General features: G+C 36.5%; 1 protein-coding gene and 1 long non-coding RNA gene across 2 annotated transcripts; both read left to right on the top strand.

Moving 5' to 3' along the window:
- Nucleotides 1–1,332: 1,332 nt before the first annotated feature.
- Nucleotides 1,333–2,283, top strand: LOC122146444. Its single transcript, XR_006160998.1, has 3 exons — nt 1,333–1,886; nt 2,076–2,119; nt 2,238–2,283. It is a non-coding gene; the product is annotated as an uncharacterized LOC122146444 (long non-coding RNA).
- Nucleotides 2,284–11,945: 9,662 nt separating this feature from the next.
- On the top strand, nt 11,946–17,564 carry LOC109080259 (polymeric immunoglobulin receptor-like). The gene is made up of 10 exons (XM_042765176.1): nt 11,946–12,235; nt 12,316–12,612; nt 12,697–12,996; nt 13,122–13,436; nt 13,524–13,835; nt 13,922–14,239; nt 14,317–14,592; nt 16,705–16,782; nt 16,963–17,011; nt 17,101–17,564. Coding segments are annotated over exons 1-10 (1,989 nt in total). The 5' UTR covers nt 11,946–12,192; the 3' UTR covers nt 17,102–17,564.
- The last annotated feature ends 750 nt before the right edge of the window (nt 17,565–18,314 follow it).

Raw genomic sequence — 18,314 nt, forward strand, 5'->3', positions numbered from 1 at the left:
AATAAAAACTTGCTTCCATTCAGCAGATCACGGTGTGTGTTGTATCATGTTGCTTGACTCTCTAAAGAAAGTGACCATGATGTTTTCAAGAGAACTGATTCTGTTCATACAGGTTTACCAGCAGATTAATTGTAGATGTTCTGTCTGTTTAACAAAGAAAAACCACAAACCACAGTTAAAAAGAGGAAGTTTCCTTATAAAGGTTCATGATTTCAGTCAATGCAGGTTAAAGTGCAGTTTTAGATCAATGTTGCTGTTCTGCTCAATGAGAAACTGAACACAGAATAAAGCAGTGGACAGTGTTTATGTGTTTTATTCTTCATTTCATTCTTTAAATGTTCAGTACTGCAGATCTGGACTCAAAGCAGCATTAGTTGATCATTGGACACAGTATTACTGTAGTTTTTAACTAGTTGAAGTGTGTTCATCTGGATGCAGTATTAGAGCAGTTGTTGTACTGCTGTGAGTCACTGAACCAGTCTTGTTCTATAATTAAAGAAGCTGCAGTTAAAGATGCTCGTCCAGTATGCTATTAACTCTATTATTAACTGAGAAACCACAGACTTCTGTTACTGAAACTCAAACAAACAGCTCGCGATTTTGTTTCTAAGAATCAGCAAACATGAATTCTGGGTAGTGAGTGTGTGAATGACATCAGTAACACTTATATTCACCAAGAGAAAAGTTCTGTGTGTGAAAAAAAAACAAAAAACAAGTTCATTGTTTTATACAGATGTTTCAGATACAACTTCACCACCACCATCATCATCATCATCATCACCATCATCATCTTCACCATCATCATCATCTTCATCACTATCATCATCTTCATCATCATCTGCTTCTGGTTTCAAACCTTCTGCATCAGTGTCTTCTAACATGTTCAGAGGTGCCTGTGTAGTTAAAATATAAACATATGATTTGATATTAAGCTCAAAGCAGAGTTTGTGAGCGGTGTGGAGCGACAACAATTTCCCCTCCGCGCTCCAAGCATTTAATAATCACTCTGCTCCAGCTTCACTCCTCACTCACTGATACCAGAAACACCGCTCCGCCTTTGCTCCACAGCTAAAGTATTTCAGTAGGGCTATGTTTGAAATGTTAAATCTTATATTAAAATAAAATAAATAAAATAACAGGAGAGTTTCAAAGTGGCTTAGGCTATTGTGTGCAAACTCTTTTTTCCTACCACATGCCAAACTAATAACATGGTTGTCAGCATTAAAAGGTATAATTGCTGCTTTCTGCTGTGCAAATTGTGTTTGTGATGAATATAACAGTACATTTTTGTAAGTTATTTTATCTACAGATCAATGCATTTCTTACAGATTTCTGCTCATTCAAAATCAGATACAGATGAAGTAACACTGTAAGATTACATTTGTTTGACTGCGTTATTGTGAAAGCGATTGCGTGTGAATGTGCTGTATCTGTTTAAATCATGCTTTCACTCGAAAATATTCAGTAGAAGGGAACAAACAAATTCCTTGAGAACTAGCCTATAACTTCCCGCTCGTCATCATAACCTTCTGATTTGAGTGATCCATCTGTATCAAGCTAGCTAAATATGTTTAATGTGTGAATTTTTGCAAAATATGCTGTTATACTACGGGCCGTTGGCATGAATTGGACTCGTGGTGGAGCGGTGCTGGAGCGAGTGAAAACCACGACACTTCAACTTTTAAAAATCCGCTCCTCGCTCCAGTCAAAATTATACCGCTCCACCCCGCTCACATACTCTGGCTCAAAGTAATCAGATTCACTCATTATTTCATATTCAGTGTTTTCAGTCTCTTCTCTGATCATCTTTCTGGTTCTGGTTCTTCTGGTTCTGATCATCACTGGTCTCTTATTACTGTTTCTCTATAAGAAGCATCAGTCTCGAGGTAAAACTCCTTTAGATACAGAAACTCTCATTCATATCGAGCTTAAAATTAAGATTTGTTTTTCCACTTTGATTCTATCGCCACCTATTGGCTACAGCTACAAAATACAGATGTTTGATGATGTGTGAAAACTGACATCAGTGTTGAAATATGATATAATGTCACTCATTTAAAGCTAATGTTTGGCAGGCGGTGATTCGTCATCTCAGACTGGAGCAGGAAAACATGAAGCAGTCAGTTAATTTACAAAATAAAATAATATCATTATTTTATTCATAATGAAAATAAATTCTAATGCCTCCATCATCAAGATATTCAGAGCTGTAAAATTTTTTCTCTGTCTCTCCTCAGGTTTCTCACACTGGATATGTTTATGATGAGATTAAAGACACTCACAGAATTACCCACAAACCCCTCTGATTCATCTGACGCTGTTTATGCCACTGCTCAACTACCCACAAACCCCTCTGATTCATCTAACGCTGTTTATGCCACTGCTCAACTACCCACAAACCCCTCTGATTCATCTGACGCTGTTTATGCCACTGCTCAAACTACCCACAAACCCCTCTGATTCATCTAACGCTGTTTATGCCACTGCTCAATTACCCACAAACCCCTCTGATTCATCAGTTTACTCTACAGTTCAGGAAGCCTCTGCACTCTAAAAATGCTGGGTTAAATATAAACCCAGTGCTGGGTTAAAAAAGGACCACCCAGCGGTTGGGTTGTTTTGACCCAGCGGTTGGGTTATTTTGACCAGAGGTGGGTAGTCCAGGGGTCAGAAAGTTCCTGCCATATTTTTGCTCCATCCATGAACTCAGCAGCTGATTTCACCAGAGGAGGAACCAAGTCATTCCTTTTAAGTCACAAACAATCTCAAGTCAAATCCCAAGTCCTCAAAGAGTTTTAAAGTTAATGAGATAAATAAGTGATTAATTAAATGATGATTGTGCATTAATGATGAACAGGAATACAGAGGATCAGATGTTGATGTTTTATTGGTTAAAATGAATCCACCATCATGGAGATCGTGTTTTGATTTAGTTGTGCTCTTGACCCTTGACTTGTTGCGCTAGATCTCTCTTTCTGTAGAAATGCATGTGGTGTTTTACAGTGATGAATATTTGCTGTTTTATATGTGATGAAACAAGCTCATGAAATGGCCTGATTTCATTTAAAATAACTTGCTTCCATTTATATGTTCAGGTTTTGCATTAAGAACTATGTGAAACTACAGAACACTGTTGTTCTAAAATATATAGTGAATTAATAAAAAAAAAAATATATATGTGTGTGTGTGTGTGTATATATATATATACATATAATACACCAAAAAAAACAAACTACTATACTATTTAGACACAGAGAGACATCAAGAACCAGTATACCAATCTCAACAATGGTGACAATCAACAAAATGCTTCATGATGCAATGAATGCTGGGTAACACCATAGTAAAAACTCCCATCATGCACTGCAGTATGAAAATTATTGTCACCACTGTTGAGGATAGTATGATAAATGTTCATGGCTAAATTCCTGACCGACATAGCTTTTTTTTTTTAAATTCAATATTGACACATTAGGTGGCATTTGTTTAATAGTTTTTTTTTTTTTTTTTTGTAGTTCTACAGTACCTGAACAATAAACCAAAGAGGACAATCGCTTTATGATTTTATTTACCATGACTTATTAGCAGAAACCACAAGTTACTCTGCTACTTCAAGCTTTTGAGCAATGCACAAATGTTTGCTGTGAAACAATATTGCAATTGCTTAGAAACCAACTATCTTGAGTTATTAAAAGGGTCAAGAGACTAATTAAAGCAAACCTTGACCACAGTTATGGTGGCATCTTGTGTGATTTTAAAAAAAAGAAATAAATCAGTATCAAGGCTGTGCTGGAGTCAGTTGTAGTTCTTGTGTTTTCTCTTTTCTTCAGTGATGTTGATTGTTAACAGCAGGTGTTCATCACTAATGCACAATCATCATTTAATTAGTCCACTTAATTATCTCATTAACTTTAACTCTTTGAGGACTTGGGATCTGACTCGAGACTCGTTTGTGATGTGAAAGGAATGACTTGGTTCTCCTCTGGTTAAAACAGCTTGCTGAGTTCATGGGTGGAATAAACATATGGCAGGACTTTTTACTTTCTGACCCCTGGACTTTATACCTCTGCCAACTGCTGGGTCAAAACAACCCAACTGTTGGGTTGGTCCCTTTTTAACCCAGCGTTGGGTTATAAAGTACAAGCCTAGTTACATTATAAAGTGACTCTCAGATCTTCGTCACATCTGCTGAGGATCTGAATTACGCCGTGGTGAATTTCCAGAAGAAAGCACACTGTCCTGACAGAGTCAGTTTGAGGAATAATCAGGATTACAGTGAATACACTGCTGTCAATCATCTCACTGCCTGACGAGCCACAGCAGAGAATCTCAATGAGCTAAAGACTCTTCTGCTGTATATTTAAGACAGTCTTGTAAGTCAGACATGAAGGATGTTTAAAGAGTGTTTTGTTCTGCAAATGACACTGAAATAAATGATCACAAACCCTTGAGGTTTTTTTATCTGATGTAAATAAGTACTGAATATTTCAGAACAAAAGTGTAAAATTAAGCAGAATATACAGCGGTGCTCAGTTAAACTACACGCCTGGCTACTAGTGGTTCTTGTAAAAATGTGTATTAAAGCTCAGTGTTAAAAAGCTTTAACACATGCAGCAACTACTGCTTTTTTTCTCAGTGCTTATTTTAAAAGCTTGATAAAATAAAATGTAGTAAACCTAGATGAAGTTGTGATATTTTATGCAAATGTGATATGCATATGGAAAGATGAAATGATTAAAAAGCACAACTTCAAGTCCAATAACTAAGGTAAAAAATCTTTGATAAAAAATTACCAAAACTATTTTAATTTATCAGCTACGTGTTTATTTGGTTACCATGGTAACCGCTGCTGTTTTTACACGTGTGTCCACTAGAGCTTATTGTTTATTTTTAGTCTTTGAGATTTTAGTCTGAATAAGGATTATAGATACATATTTAGAAATCTCTCAAATAATGCTTTGAACACAAAGTTGTATTTTCACGTCCATGAGTCTTGCATGTTTGTACAAACATGTATTACTCTCCCCCCCCCATAAAAAGACCATCTAACAAAAAAAAAGAGGAAGTGGGTGTCTCTCTGTCACTTTCAGCAGTTCCATGTTAAACATGTAACCAGGAAAGAAACACTCAGAACTCATCTGAACACAAGAATGAGAACATCTGGACTTTCACTCTGCTTATTATACCTTAAGATCATTGAAGAAGAGAGAAGAATGAAGAACATCTGGACTTTCACTCTGCTGATGATTCCTGGCAAGAGTCTTAACTCAAAACAGATGCTGATTAAGATGCTGGTTTGTTGTAGGTGTTGTAGTGTATTGTTCATGCACATCTATATGATGCCTTCGGTAGTTTTTGGTAATATCCCCTGCATGTAATGCATGGCACATGTGCGAGAGAGAGATGTCAAGAGTGAGATAATGTCAGTAAACGGGTCTCAGCAGAAAAGTTTGTCCATGCCGTTCCTTCACCGTCAACAACGAGGTGACGAGGTGGTTCTGGAATCTGCAGCACTCTAAACATGCAAGAGAAAACTTGATGACAATCGGCATATAGAAAAGAGAACTGTTTGCAACTCGACTGCAGTGCACAGAGGCAGTGACTGTCACATGCTGAACTCAAGAGACTGAAGTGACATATAGAGGACGAGTTTGACAACACCAAAGAGGATTTTGACACATATTTGGAAAGATTTGAGCGATGGGTTGCCGCCAATGAAATTGATAGTGGAAAAAAAGTTGATGTTTTCCTGAGTGTTTTAGGACCAATAGAATATGGCCTCTTGAAAGGTCTTGTTGAGCCAGCAAAAGTGGTTGATTTATCATACCCACAAATAACTCAGACCCTTTCTGATTATTTCAAGCCCAAGCCCATTCTGATTGCAGAATGCTTCAGATTTTACCAAAGTCCAGACGAAAAAAAATATCCGATTATATCTTGGCACCACCACCTCTCAACAGACCAAGGCTGCATCCCTTTGTGGCTCAAGAGTGATCATTCCTCTAAAGTACAGAGAAAGACTTCTGTCAGAGCTTCATGAGGGTCACCCAGGAGTCGTGAGAATGAAACCCTAGCCAGAGGATATCTATGGTCCTGCTCCCGCCCGCGACATTCATGTTTTGTCCCACTCTTGCCTGCAAAAACACAAATTAACGTAATCTATAGGCCTAAAAAAAATGTTTCTGTACATTTGAAGAAATTTACATGAAATGGTTCTGTAACATCTCATAAGCTCCACAACATCCCATAATAAATGCTCCCAATAAAATATTTGTTATTTAGGCTAAGCATCAACATTCACAAACCACTGTTATTTTAAACAGAAACGCAAGCATGGGCTGCAGCGTGCATGATTTGGCAGAATGCGAGCAGCGCTTCCTTTATTATCAGTAAAAGCTGACATCTCAGTTAATCACGATCTCATAAAGCTCTGTTATAACACAAATATATGCACAATGAATATTTCACAATGTCTACACTTTGTGTGTTAAAATGACAGGATTCGTCAGCACTGCGGTGAGTAGATTCTAACATAATCACCTCTGATTGACCATTGCATTCCAAAAATCAACAGCTGAGTCTGTGATTGGCTACATTGCGCAACCCTTTAAACACGTGTTATAAATAGAAACCGTGCCTAGCTTGTGCATGCTTGTGCTTGTGCTCTGCCTCTGTATGGTCTGTGTCAAGCCATTCGTTAATCTGGGCTGCGTTTCTCGATAACGATTGATCTTAGACCTTGAGAGCGTTTTCTACAAGTCATTTTGCGATCGTTCGCTATTGTTTCACGTGCGTTTCCCAAAAATGCACCTAACACAGTCGCACATAGCGGTGCCTTACGTGCTTAGGAGTCGCTATCCGTTTGTCAAGTGCTGAAACGTCACCTTATAGAATGGCTCGTAATTGTAGTACATGCTCGGTTATATAAATATTAACCTAACAATGCTGCGTTCCAGACAACTCAGATATAATAACAATTATATTATATTATTGTGGTATAGTGTATAATATTATACTTAACATAATAATATATACATATAGAGAGAGAGATTTTATTTCCAGGTCCAATACATGACTGGTTTTCGTGCACGTCAGCAAGTTATTGACAGATTTTTCCCCCCAGTCTTTGAAGCATATTTCCTACATTACTTATTTTATTTATTTTTCTTTTTTTTTGTTCAATCATTTAATTTAGATGTATTTCTATTTTTTTTCTGCCCTTTTTAATTATTTTGTTTATATAAAAAACGAGTAATAACGTGTACAGTAAAGTACAATCAAATCATTATATTATAATCACATTGCACTTGAATCAAGTTAAAGGTGTAATCTGCCGATTGTCCTGCAGGTGACCGCATAAATCTGTTCTTATGATGCACTTAGGGCTTTACTATTACTCCAGAGCACTCGTAGATCTACGATGATTTTTAAGCGCTACTTCAGTTACGATGGGTTTGAGAAACAGACCGTAATATTAAGATCAGTAGTACAATCGTTTTTATGAGCTTTTGGGAAACGCATCCCTGGCTGTTTGATGAAGAGAAAGAGATAAAATGTAGTAGAAATAAACATGTTAAGAATACGTAGAAGGGTAGGACTCTTATTATGTTTTTAGGACTATTATTATGTTGTAATGTTTGGTTGACCAATCAGTGGAGAGGGGCGTTTAATTCCCGCCCACATGTAGAGATCGAATATTCAAGTTGTTTAATCGTTTTCTTTCCCTGAACAAACGAAAAAATTAAGCCAAATTCTTGATTTTTTGTTTTGTTTGAATGAATGAAAAACAAAAAAATGTGCAGTTTTTTTTTAATTTTTCAGATTTCAATATTAAATTAAAAAACGAATTATACGAAGGTACACGGACCTTCATCACTAATTCACAATTATCACTCAATTAATCACTTAATTACTTAATTGCAATGTATAGCTTCTTTTTCTGAACTCAACTGAATTAAGTTCAGAGTACTTATAAAACTGTTAAGTTTTTAAAACTTAAATGGTTTAAGGCAATTGGTTTCCTCAAACTGTTTGAGTTAACATAACTTGTCAGGTTTTAGTGAGGCCGTGTCTGAAGTCAGTTGTAGTTCCTTTCTCTCTCTTTTCTTTCTTCAGTAATTCTGTTTGTTAACAGCAGGTGTTCATCACTAATGCTCAATTATCACTCAATTTATCACTTATTATTTAATTGCAATCTATATCTTCTTTCAGTGAACTCAACTGAATTAAGTTCATAGAGTACTCATAACTGTTAAGTTTTTTAAACTTAAATGGTTTAAGGCAATCGGTTCCTCAAACGGTTTGAGTAAACCTAACTTGTCAGGTTTTTAAGGATATCTGTTTACTCAAAACAGTTTGAGTTACGTTACTTCTACTAAATAACAACTCATAATGATGTTAACACTAATAAATCTTAACAAATAATAATCAATAATGCAGCAGAAAATATTAATTGACTGGATATGTGGTAATATAACATCACCACAAAAAAACACAATAAAAAGGTTCGTGTTTTACAGATGGAAAAATCAGGAATGTGTCAGGATATTCAGGAGGAAACATCATGATAAACTACAAATATAAGGTAAGTCGGGCAATTTTGTATTTAAAATTACTTAACTGTAAACTGCTTTAATTTAGAGCGAGAGATATGTCACTTTGCTCACAGCTGATTGGTCCAGTTTGCGATCTCTAACCCAGAATAAAACCTGCTCAAAACCAACCCATCTTCTTGAGCCTGAAAACTCAGTTTGCTCACTAAATATTTAATAAATATCACTTATATAACATTTTCATCACTGGCTTTGTGCTACAGGCCACTGATGTATGAATTATGTTAGTTGTATGTGTTATATTTTGTACTAAATATTGCATGTTTAGCATTTTCATCATGTTTTGTTGTTTTAATATATTTAAATTATTTTAATTTTGAAACTGCGTTTTAAGTTTACGAGGTCCTCCAGACTGTTTACTTGTAAATTATACTGTACTCTAGTGGAAGATTTCAATAATACAATCAAATCGATTCTGTGTCATTTGTCCTTATAAATAGTATGTTCCTGCACAACTGGAGGCTGCAGTTTCAGGACCACAGATCTAGGACCCTAGTTTTTCGTGACAGCGCCACCTACCGTACTGGAAGATATAGCGATGGCTGCAGTTTCAGGACCGCAGTTCTAGGACCCTGTTGGTTTAGTTTGTAGTCATGTTTGTATATAGCATCAATATATTAATCTCAGTAGTATTTGTTTTTAAAATGTGATTTTTGATTTAAAATGCATCAGAGGTTAATTACTAAGTGTGCTTTGAGTCACAATTTTAAATTTAAACATGAATTTACACAAAATATAAATGAAATCTGTATATCAATTTTAAAAACAAAAATAAAAATGGAGAACCTTAAAAGTCTTAGTCTCTTGAATTATACAGTATACTGATTAACCTCCTTAAGGTGAATTAGCTCATTATCAGGTAAGTTAAAGTTGGAATCAGCGTATGCAGTCACTAAATTACAGCCGATATTTTAAAGATTGTTGAGAGGCAAGACAAGAATGATTACAAGAATGATTCAAGAATATATATATATATATAAAGTATGTATATATATATATGTGTGTGTATATATATATATATATATATATATATATATATATATATATATATATATATTATATATATATATATATATATATAACATACACACACACACATACATACATACATATACTACCGTTCAAAAGTTTGGGATCAGTAAGACTTGTAATGGTTTTTTTTAAAGAAGTCTCTTCTGCTCATCAAGGCTGCGTTTATTTGATCAAAAATTCAGAAAAAAAACCTGTAATCTTGCAAAATGTTATTAGAATATAAAATAATGGTTTCTATTTAAATATCTAATTTTTTTTTTTTTGACCAAAATATAGACATTCAATAAATTTCATTTTTTTGAACAAAATATATACAAACAATAAAAACAAACCTGTCTCATATCTTCCATTTAAACTAAAACAGAATTATCAATGTTGGCAACAGCCAAATATTTTTTTGGAAGCTGGTCGGTAAATTTTTTCAGGATTCTTTGATGAATAAAAAGTTAAAAAGAAGAGCATTTATTTAAAATAGAAATCTTTTCTAACAAGATACACTACTGTTCAAATGTTTGGGGTCGGTAAATTTTCTATTTTCTTTTTTTTTTTTAAAGAAATTAAACCTTTTATTAAGAAGAATGTGTTAAATTGTTAAGAAGTGATAGAAAAGATTTATATTGTTAGAAAAGAATCATATTTTGAATAAATGCTGTTCCTTTTAACTTTTTATTCATCAAAGAATCCTGAAAAAAAGTATCACAGTTTCCAAAAAAATGTTTGGCAGCACAACTGTTGATAATTCTAATAATAAATCATCATATCAGAATGATTTCTGAAGGATCATGTGACACTTTAAACTGGAGTCATGATGCTGGAAATTCAGCTTTTCATCACAGAAATAAATTATATTTTAAAGGATATTTAAATAGAAACCATTATTTTATATTATAATAACATTTGCAAGATTACCGTTTTTTTTTCTGTATTTTTTGATCAAATAAAAGCAGCCTTGATGAGCAGAAGAAACATCTTTAAAAACATTACAAGTCTTACTGATCCCAAACTTTTGAACGATATATATAGATGTCATTTTTGTGACAACATCACAACAGCACCAAAGCGAACCCCTTTTCCATCAGTTGCTGCATGGATAGAATGGCTGTAGGCTTCAACTCTAGAGAAAGAGAGAGAGAGAGAGAGAGAGAGAGAGAGAGAGAGAGAAATAAGAAACATTTGTTTAACATATTCAACTGGAATATATATATATATGATTTAACACGTATGCACTGTTGGAGTTTTAGAGAGAGAGCCAAACAGAATATTCATGTTACTGACATCTAATTACAAACTTCAAATGTGTAAGTACATAAGAGCAATACCCACCAACTGAATGATCTCCCTTCTTTCCTCAATTGTTTGTCAATCTTTCTATTAAGTTCTTCCACTTCACTGAAATAGTTATCAGAGAACAATCACTTTTGTGATAACAGAAATATCAGTAGCAAAATGGTGCACTAGGCATTGTGCAAAAAAAAATTCATATTGTACTCTGACCTGAAATGATAATCTGGACCAGAAGCGAAGACTTGTTAGAATATTTTGAGATCATGAAAATATCCCTAGTGCCTTTTTAATCATCTGTCCTACAATGAGCCTAACCAAATCCATAAAATCACTTCATATTGGCCATGCAGAACATGACAGAAACTAACACATGATAACAATGGACTGTATGTGGAGTAGGCCTGCAGTTTAGGCCAAATTGTAAAAAGCTATTAAAACTGCCAAACACCTCATTCATCATTGCCAAACAATGCCAAAACAAGAGGCTAACACAACCAGGCAGTCAGTGCAGGTTAATTATGAAAGATATTTTATACTTAAATATGGTAAAACAACGAGTATTAAGCCAGTATTCACACTAATACATTAAGCTGCAGGTAAATCTTACAAACCTTACATCAACCATGCTCTTGTCATCTGATAAGTTTAATTAATGTGCTGGCTAGATTCACTTATAATACTTCGTCATTAAAACTCAACGAGGATCTATGAAATCATGGCCACGAATTAACGTCGTAGTAATTAATAAAACTAGCTCACGAATTCTTAATTTGGTGAGAATTAATTATTAATTCATAGTTAGCAGTTCTCACTATGTAAACTTCGCACCGTTTAAACGTTATAAAATAAAACTTAATTAAATATCGGTACTCACCGTCTGATTGCTGTCCACGTCGTCCATCTTTAATTAGTGTTGTGGTGCTGTCACAAAAAACTAGGGTCCTAGAACTGCGGTCCTAGAACTGCAGCCTCCGGTTGTGCAGGAATACCGAGAAGGGTATAACTCTTCTCCATTTGTCCTTATATCGAAACCATGAAACCTGTGTAAGCGCTCAGTATCAGACAGTGTACCTCCACTAGGTGGCGCTCTTTCAGTGTGATTATTGTGATGTTCAGTCAGTGGTGATGGTGGGAGGAGCCAGTAAAGCTGCTCATTACTGATAAAGAGCTGAATAAAGAGGAAGTAACTAAAGCAGACAGATGTAGAGACAGAGAGATTCACACAGATATCATCCAGCAGAAAGAAGACTGAACTCAACTCACAATGAAGATCCTCCTCATCTTCCTCACTTTCTACCTGATCTCAGGTCAGAGCTTTTCTCTTTCATCACTGCAGTAATGATGCTGTTCATCATCTTTCTGATCACAGTATCAATCTGATTGACAGCTGCAGTGAGATGCTTTAGCGTCACGGGATATTCTGGAGGAAGTGTTCTTGTGGATTCTGGGAAACTTTGGTTCAGTGACTCTGTTAAATATATGGTTAAACATAACCCATGGAGAACCATAATAAATTACAAGAAACACAGTGAATGGACGAGTGAAGGAAGATTCATTCTTTTTCGCAGCAAATATGGAAAACTCATGATATTCATCAGAGAACTGAACACACAGGATGCTGGCAAATATCGAATTAGGGTTCTTGACAAGTGGTATATAGATATAACTTTGAATGTGAAAAAAGGTAAGCAATTCAAGTGTGCAATGAAACTACTCTTTTTAAAGGTACATCATTGTAAAGTATATTTCTTAATTATTTGAATGACAGATTCATGCTGTGTGGTGTCGAAGAAAGTAGTGGTAAAGAGTGGAGAATCTGCCACCTTCAGTTGTGAATATTCACAGAATCATATTAATGATGCAAAAGTCATATTCAAAGAACGACAAAACTCCATTGACACATGGAATGAGGAAGAAAGACTCAGTATTTCTGATGACAAACGTAATAACGTCTTCAGTGTGAGAATCACTGCTGTGACACCAGATGATGGAGGAGTTTATTTATGTGGAGTTTGGATCAATAGAGACTCATATTCCATTAGTACCGCTGTTCACCTGCACATTATGAGTGAGTAGAATAAACTCTCTGTGTCATCTAGCATAAGTTAATATATCAGTGTTTGCTGCTTCCGTTATTGTTAGATTTTGTATTTGATGAAGACACTGATTCTGTCAGATATTTGTGATTGACAGCTAAAGTGGGCGTGTCTAGAGTGAGCGGCTCCTCAGGAGGTCATTTGATGATCAAGTGTGAACATCCTCAATACAAAACCAAACCAAAATACATCTGTAAAGAATCAGACGGATGTTCAGAGAGGAAGAATCCAGGAGTTCATGGTGAATGGATGGAGAATGGAGATGTTTCTTTATATGATGACACCAGAGCAGGAGTCTTGATGGTGTTTTTTAAGGAGCTGAAAGCTGCAGATGCAGGAACATACAGGTGTGGAGTGAAAGTATCTGACTATACTGAGAGCTTCACTGAACTACAGCTGAGCATCAGACACGGTGAGGAAACTTTACTTTATCTTGCATGTTTGGGCAATCCATTCTGATTTGTATGCAATTTATTTATTTATTTATTTTGGTTAACAGATATAAAGTATTCAAAGAGTGTGACTGAATCTGTGTATCTTGGTGGAGAAGTCAACATCACCTGTCAGATCCCAGAGGAGCATGAAGTTCATTTCTGCAAAGAGGATGATAATCACATCTGCCAAACCATCATCTCATCTAAAGTGACAGAAATGAGTGGTTCATCAGAGAGAAATGAAGAGAGAGTTGTTACAGTGAGCTTCAGTAATGTGAGTGTGAGAGATGCTGGAGTTTACTGGTGTGGAGCAGAAACCAGAGACACATATCTGACTTTCATCTCCCTGAACACTAAAATTCAGATCAGCCTCATCAGTGAGTCCATTCAGATGATTTCACTGTAGTAAACACGGTATATTCACAATCATTTGTGTTAAATGTCTGTGTTTGATTGTTTTTAGTGCCTCTAGTAGTGAGACATGAAGGAGAATCTGCTGAGATCATCTGCCCTTATGATTCAATCTATAAATCAAAGCCAAAGTCTCTCTGTAAGGGGAAGTGCTCCACTAGAGACAGAAATCCTCTCAGTGAGACTGTGAGAGAAGAGAAAGAGACCAAGACTGGCAGATTGACTCTGAATGATGACGTCACTGTAGGTGTCTTCACTGGGACCATCACTGGACTGACAGCAGAGGATGCTGGGAAATACTGGTGTGCAGTGACATTAGAAACGGAGCTCAATTATCTTTACACTCATTTGATCGTCATCATGAATGAGGGTGAGGAAGGTTTCTGCATCTGAATATGTGAAACTATGGCTGTGAATTGATGTTCTTGTGTCTGTAAACATTTCCAGAGCTGAACTTGACTAAGTATGAAGGAGACGACGTGTCAATCCAGTGCAAACATCATGATGAAGATCAGAAAAGCTTCTGCAAAGCACATGAAGCCTCCATGTGTGTGAAGGATGGAGTTTCATTGGAGATGATCAGAGATGATCGATTCTCTTTCAGTGATGAAGCATCTACTGGAGTCTTTACTGTGAACATCACTGATCTGAGAGAAGAGGATTCTGGGATATACTGGTGTGGAGCTCACATCACCACTAAAGTCAGTCTCACTGTAAAAATGGGTAAGCTCTTGATCTTTTTGAAGATTTATACACTTCGCTTCACAAATAAAATAGGTTTTTATGACTTTGTTCATCAGAACACAACAGGTTTTAAATCAAATTAAATAAGGATGTCTTGTTTACCTTCACATATATATTTTTCTGTAGTCCAATCATTGGTTGAAAACATTAAATTGATTGAAATGTGCCATTTCATATGCTCCTTTTGTTATGTATCATTTGTTGATAATAAAGTAAAAATAACATATTTTGCATTCCATTTGCACTGCTTTTGATTTGTTGTTCTATATAAATATGCTAGACAGGCATATTTGACTGTTGCTTCTCATTTCTATTTTCTGCTTTCCCAGTGTCTCGCGCATGAGCACCGTGTTTTTACAACAGCATGTTAAGTTTAAAGAGCGTCTCGGGTTAGGCATGTAACCATTGTTACTTCTCAGGACCTGTAACCTGAGACATTCCCTTTCAAATGGGAACTTGCACTGCGTCCCAGGACACTATGGAGAAGAACATGGGTTTTCAAACATGTCCTGGAGGACCTCCAGCACTCCAAGTTTTGTATGTCTCCCTCATCTAACACACCTGATTCAACTCATCAGCTCATTAGTAAAGACTGCAAGACCTGAATTTGGTTTGTTTGATAAGGTAAACATACAAAATGTGCAGTGCTGGGGGTCCTCCAGGACAGGTTTGAAAACCCCTGGGCTTAGAGAATACCCACTGTGCCATGCTGAGGGAATGATTTCTGTATTGACTGTGCAAGCAGCAAACAAGGATTCAGTGGACCAAGATGCCAGAATCAGATTCTCTCACTCAAGTCTGTCATGAAACTGTTAATGATGGCGTTCCCTACAGCCAAACCCCAAGCTCCAAACCCACTGCAAGGAAAGTCCTGTCATTTAATCCTTTCTCCCTTCCTTACTGGTGTGGGTGCCAGTGTCCATCCCAAGCACAGATCTCAGAGGTCTGGTCATGCCAGCCAACCAAGACAACATACAGTACTTTAAAGGAATGCCGGCACTGGTAAACAATAGAAGTTCCCTTGCCTTTCACTATCTCTAGGGGATCTAGTTTTATCTCTAAACACCCCAGGGGAGTATTTTATCAGAAAAATCTGAATACTCAACCCTGTAACCCTTGTATCTTGTGAAGCCATAGCTCCTAAACCAGAGTGCTGCTGTCCTACATAGTTTAGTTACAACCCTAATCAAACACACCTTAACAAGCTAATCAAGGTCTTCAGGATTACTAAGGCTACAGGCAGGTGCAGTTCATTCATTTATTTATTTGGAGATAAACTTTTGGTAAAATTTTGAAATACGTGTGATAAGCAATTTGCTGCATCGAATAGGACCCCAGCAAGACTTGGGGAGGAAGCTATACTCCAGATTTTAATGAATAGCTCCCTGTTTAACAAACCCAAGTAACTTTCACCTTATTGTATCACATGACGTGAGAAGCTGCCTACCTAAGAACTCGTCCTGGGGAGGCAGCACCATTGTGTATGAATTTTTAAAACCACATCTACGCCTCTCTGAACATTTGAATCATCATCTCAAAAATTTGTGGTCTGGTGCAGCTCAGTTACTGCATCAGGCAAAAGAGCAGGTCTGCGTGGTAGGCCTGTAACACCGGCATGATGTGCAATGCACCACCAGCCTGACCTATAGCCATGCTTTGACATTCAAATACAATGTAGTACACAGCAGTTTAGATGACAGAGTTGGATTCTCCAACATCAAAGATTCTCCCGCTGAAAAATAGCTTACAAGCGTCTCTTCAACAGGAGGCATCAGTGCATGCCCTACACGTTTGTGTACTTTGAGTCATTGAGCGTGAGATGAATAAGGCTTCCTCGATTATCTATCCACCTTGGCATGAAGATCAGGAAGATTTTAAAGTTGAAAACTGTTCAACAAATTTGAAAACTGATGTCTAACTTTGATGCTTGATACATTTGTAAATAACACAGTATGTAAATATACTACAGCTCAGATTTCACTTTATATTCATTCACAACTGTGTTTATTTGCCATGAGTGTTGGCTGTTTTATGTATTTAAATAAATTTTAATAGGCTCTGTCTCTCCGTAATGTATTTCTGTGTTTTCAGATTTCTCTTTGCTGAACATGATTTCTTTGTGTTCGACTTTGCTGCTGGTCGGAGGATTCAGTGTGACTGTGTGTAAAGGTGATGCTCGCCTCCATAAACACACATTTATCTATAAGGCAGATTATGTCAAACAGACCTACAGACTAACCCAAAACTTGAAAATGGGGGGGGGGGTATGAATGGTCTTTTCATCACATGAGGTCAACCAGAATGTCCTAAAAATGTATCTCACTATTGTGTGTCCATGATGTTGTGTAGATCTTAGGGATGAGCTCAACATCAGGAGGTCACAGACAACAGTGAAGTGGTGAGTCTGTATCTTCATACACTGAAGTTCTTATGTGTTTCATCTGTAAGTTTCATTCTAAACATTATGTTTATCTCGTTCGAACTCAGATTCTCACTTGTATTCTGGAGCAGATATGATTTATTCCTCTACTCCCCTTCTCACAATCCTCTCGGATGGCTTCACATGATGATCTGTGAAAGTGCGATTTGAAGACCAACACTGTTTTACAAGGCATTGACTTTAAACACTGTTACATTAACTTTTTCTCTTTAACTCAATTTGTCTTTGTAAGTTTTGGATATTGAAATAAAGTTTACACACTCTTAAGTTGGTTAAACTTACAGACGGAAGTTCACCTGCTGCCTTAAAAATGAGAGGAATATATTCTTAAAGAGCCCAACTAAAGCAAACACTTACATCCATGGTGGTGACATCATTTAACCAATAAAACATCAACATCTGATTCTCTGTAATTCTCAGTAACAGCAGGTGTTCATCACTAATGCACAATAACTTGTAAAACACAGCTTTTCAAGTTGAAACAAAGAATATCTTTAAGTTGAGTCTGCTCACATTTTTAAAGGGATAGTTCACCCAAAAATCAAAATTATGTCATTAATGACTCACCCTCATGTCGTTCCAAACCCGTGAGACCTCCGTTCATCTTCGGAACACAGTATAAGATATTTTAGATTTAGTCCGAGAGCTTTCTGTCCCTCCATTGAGAATGTATGTACGGTATACTGTCCACGTCCAGAAAGGTAATAAAAACATCTTCAAAGTAGTCCATGTGACATCAGAGGGTCCGTTAGAATTTTTTGAATCATCGAAAATACATTTTGTTCCAAAAATATCAAAAACTACGACTTTATTCAGCATTGACTTCTCTCCCGGGTCTGTTATGAGTGCGTTCACAGCACATCCGGTTCGCGAACGAATCACTCGATGTAACCGGATCTTCTTGAACCAGTTCACCAAATCGAACTGAATCGTTTGAAACGGTTCGCGTCAACAATAAGCATTAATCCACAAATGACTTAAGCTGTTAACTTTTTTAACATGGCTGACACTCCCTCTGAGTTCAAATAAACCAATATCCCGGAGTAATTCATTTACTCAAACAGTACACTGACTGAACCGAGCCAGATAACGAACAAAACATTGACTCGTTCTCGAGTCAAGAACCGGTTGCATCGGTTTTTCGGATCACTAGTAGTGATGGGAAGTTCTGTTCTTCTCCGCGAACCGGTTCTTTCGGACAGTTTGATTCAATAAACCAGTTGCCGAAAACGGTTCACCAGTTCTTTTGCGCTCGACGTAA

Source organism: Cyprinus carpio, chromosome A1, assembly GCF_018340385.1.
Source record: "Cyprinus carpio isolate SPL01 chromosome A1, ASM1834038v1, whole genome shotgun sequence".
Taxonomy (NCBI): Eukaryota; Metazoa; Chordata; class Actinopteri; order Cypriniformes; family Cyprinidae; genus Cyprinus; species Cyprinus carpio.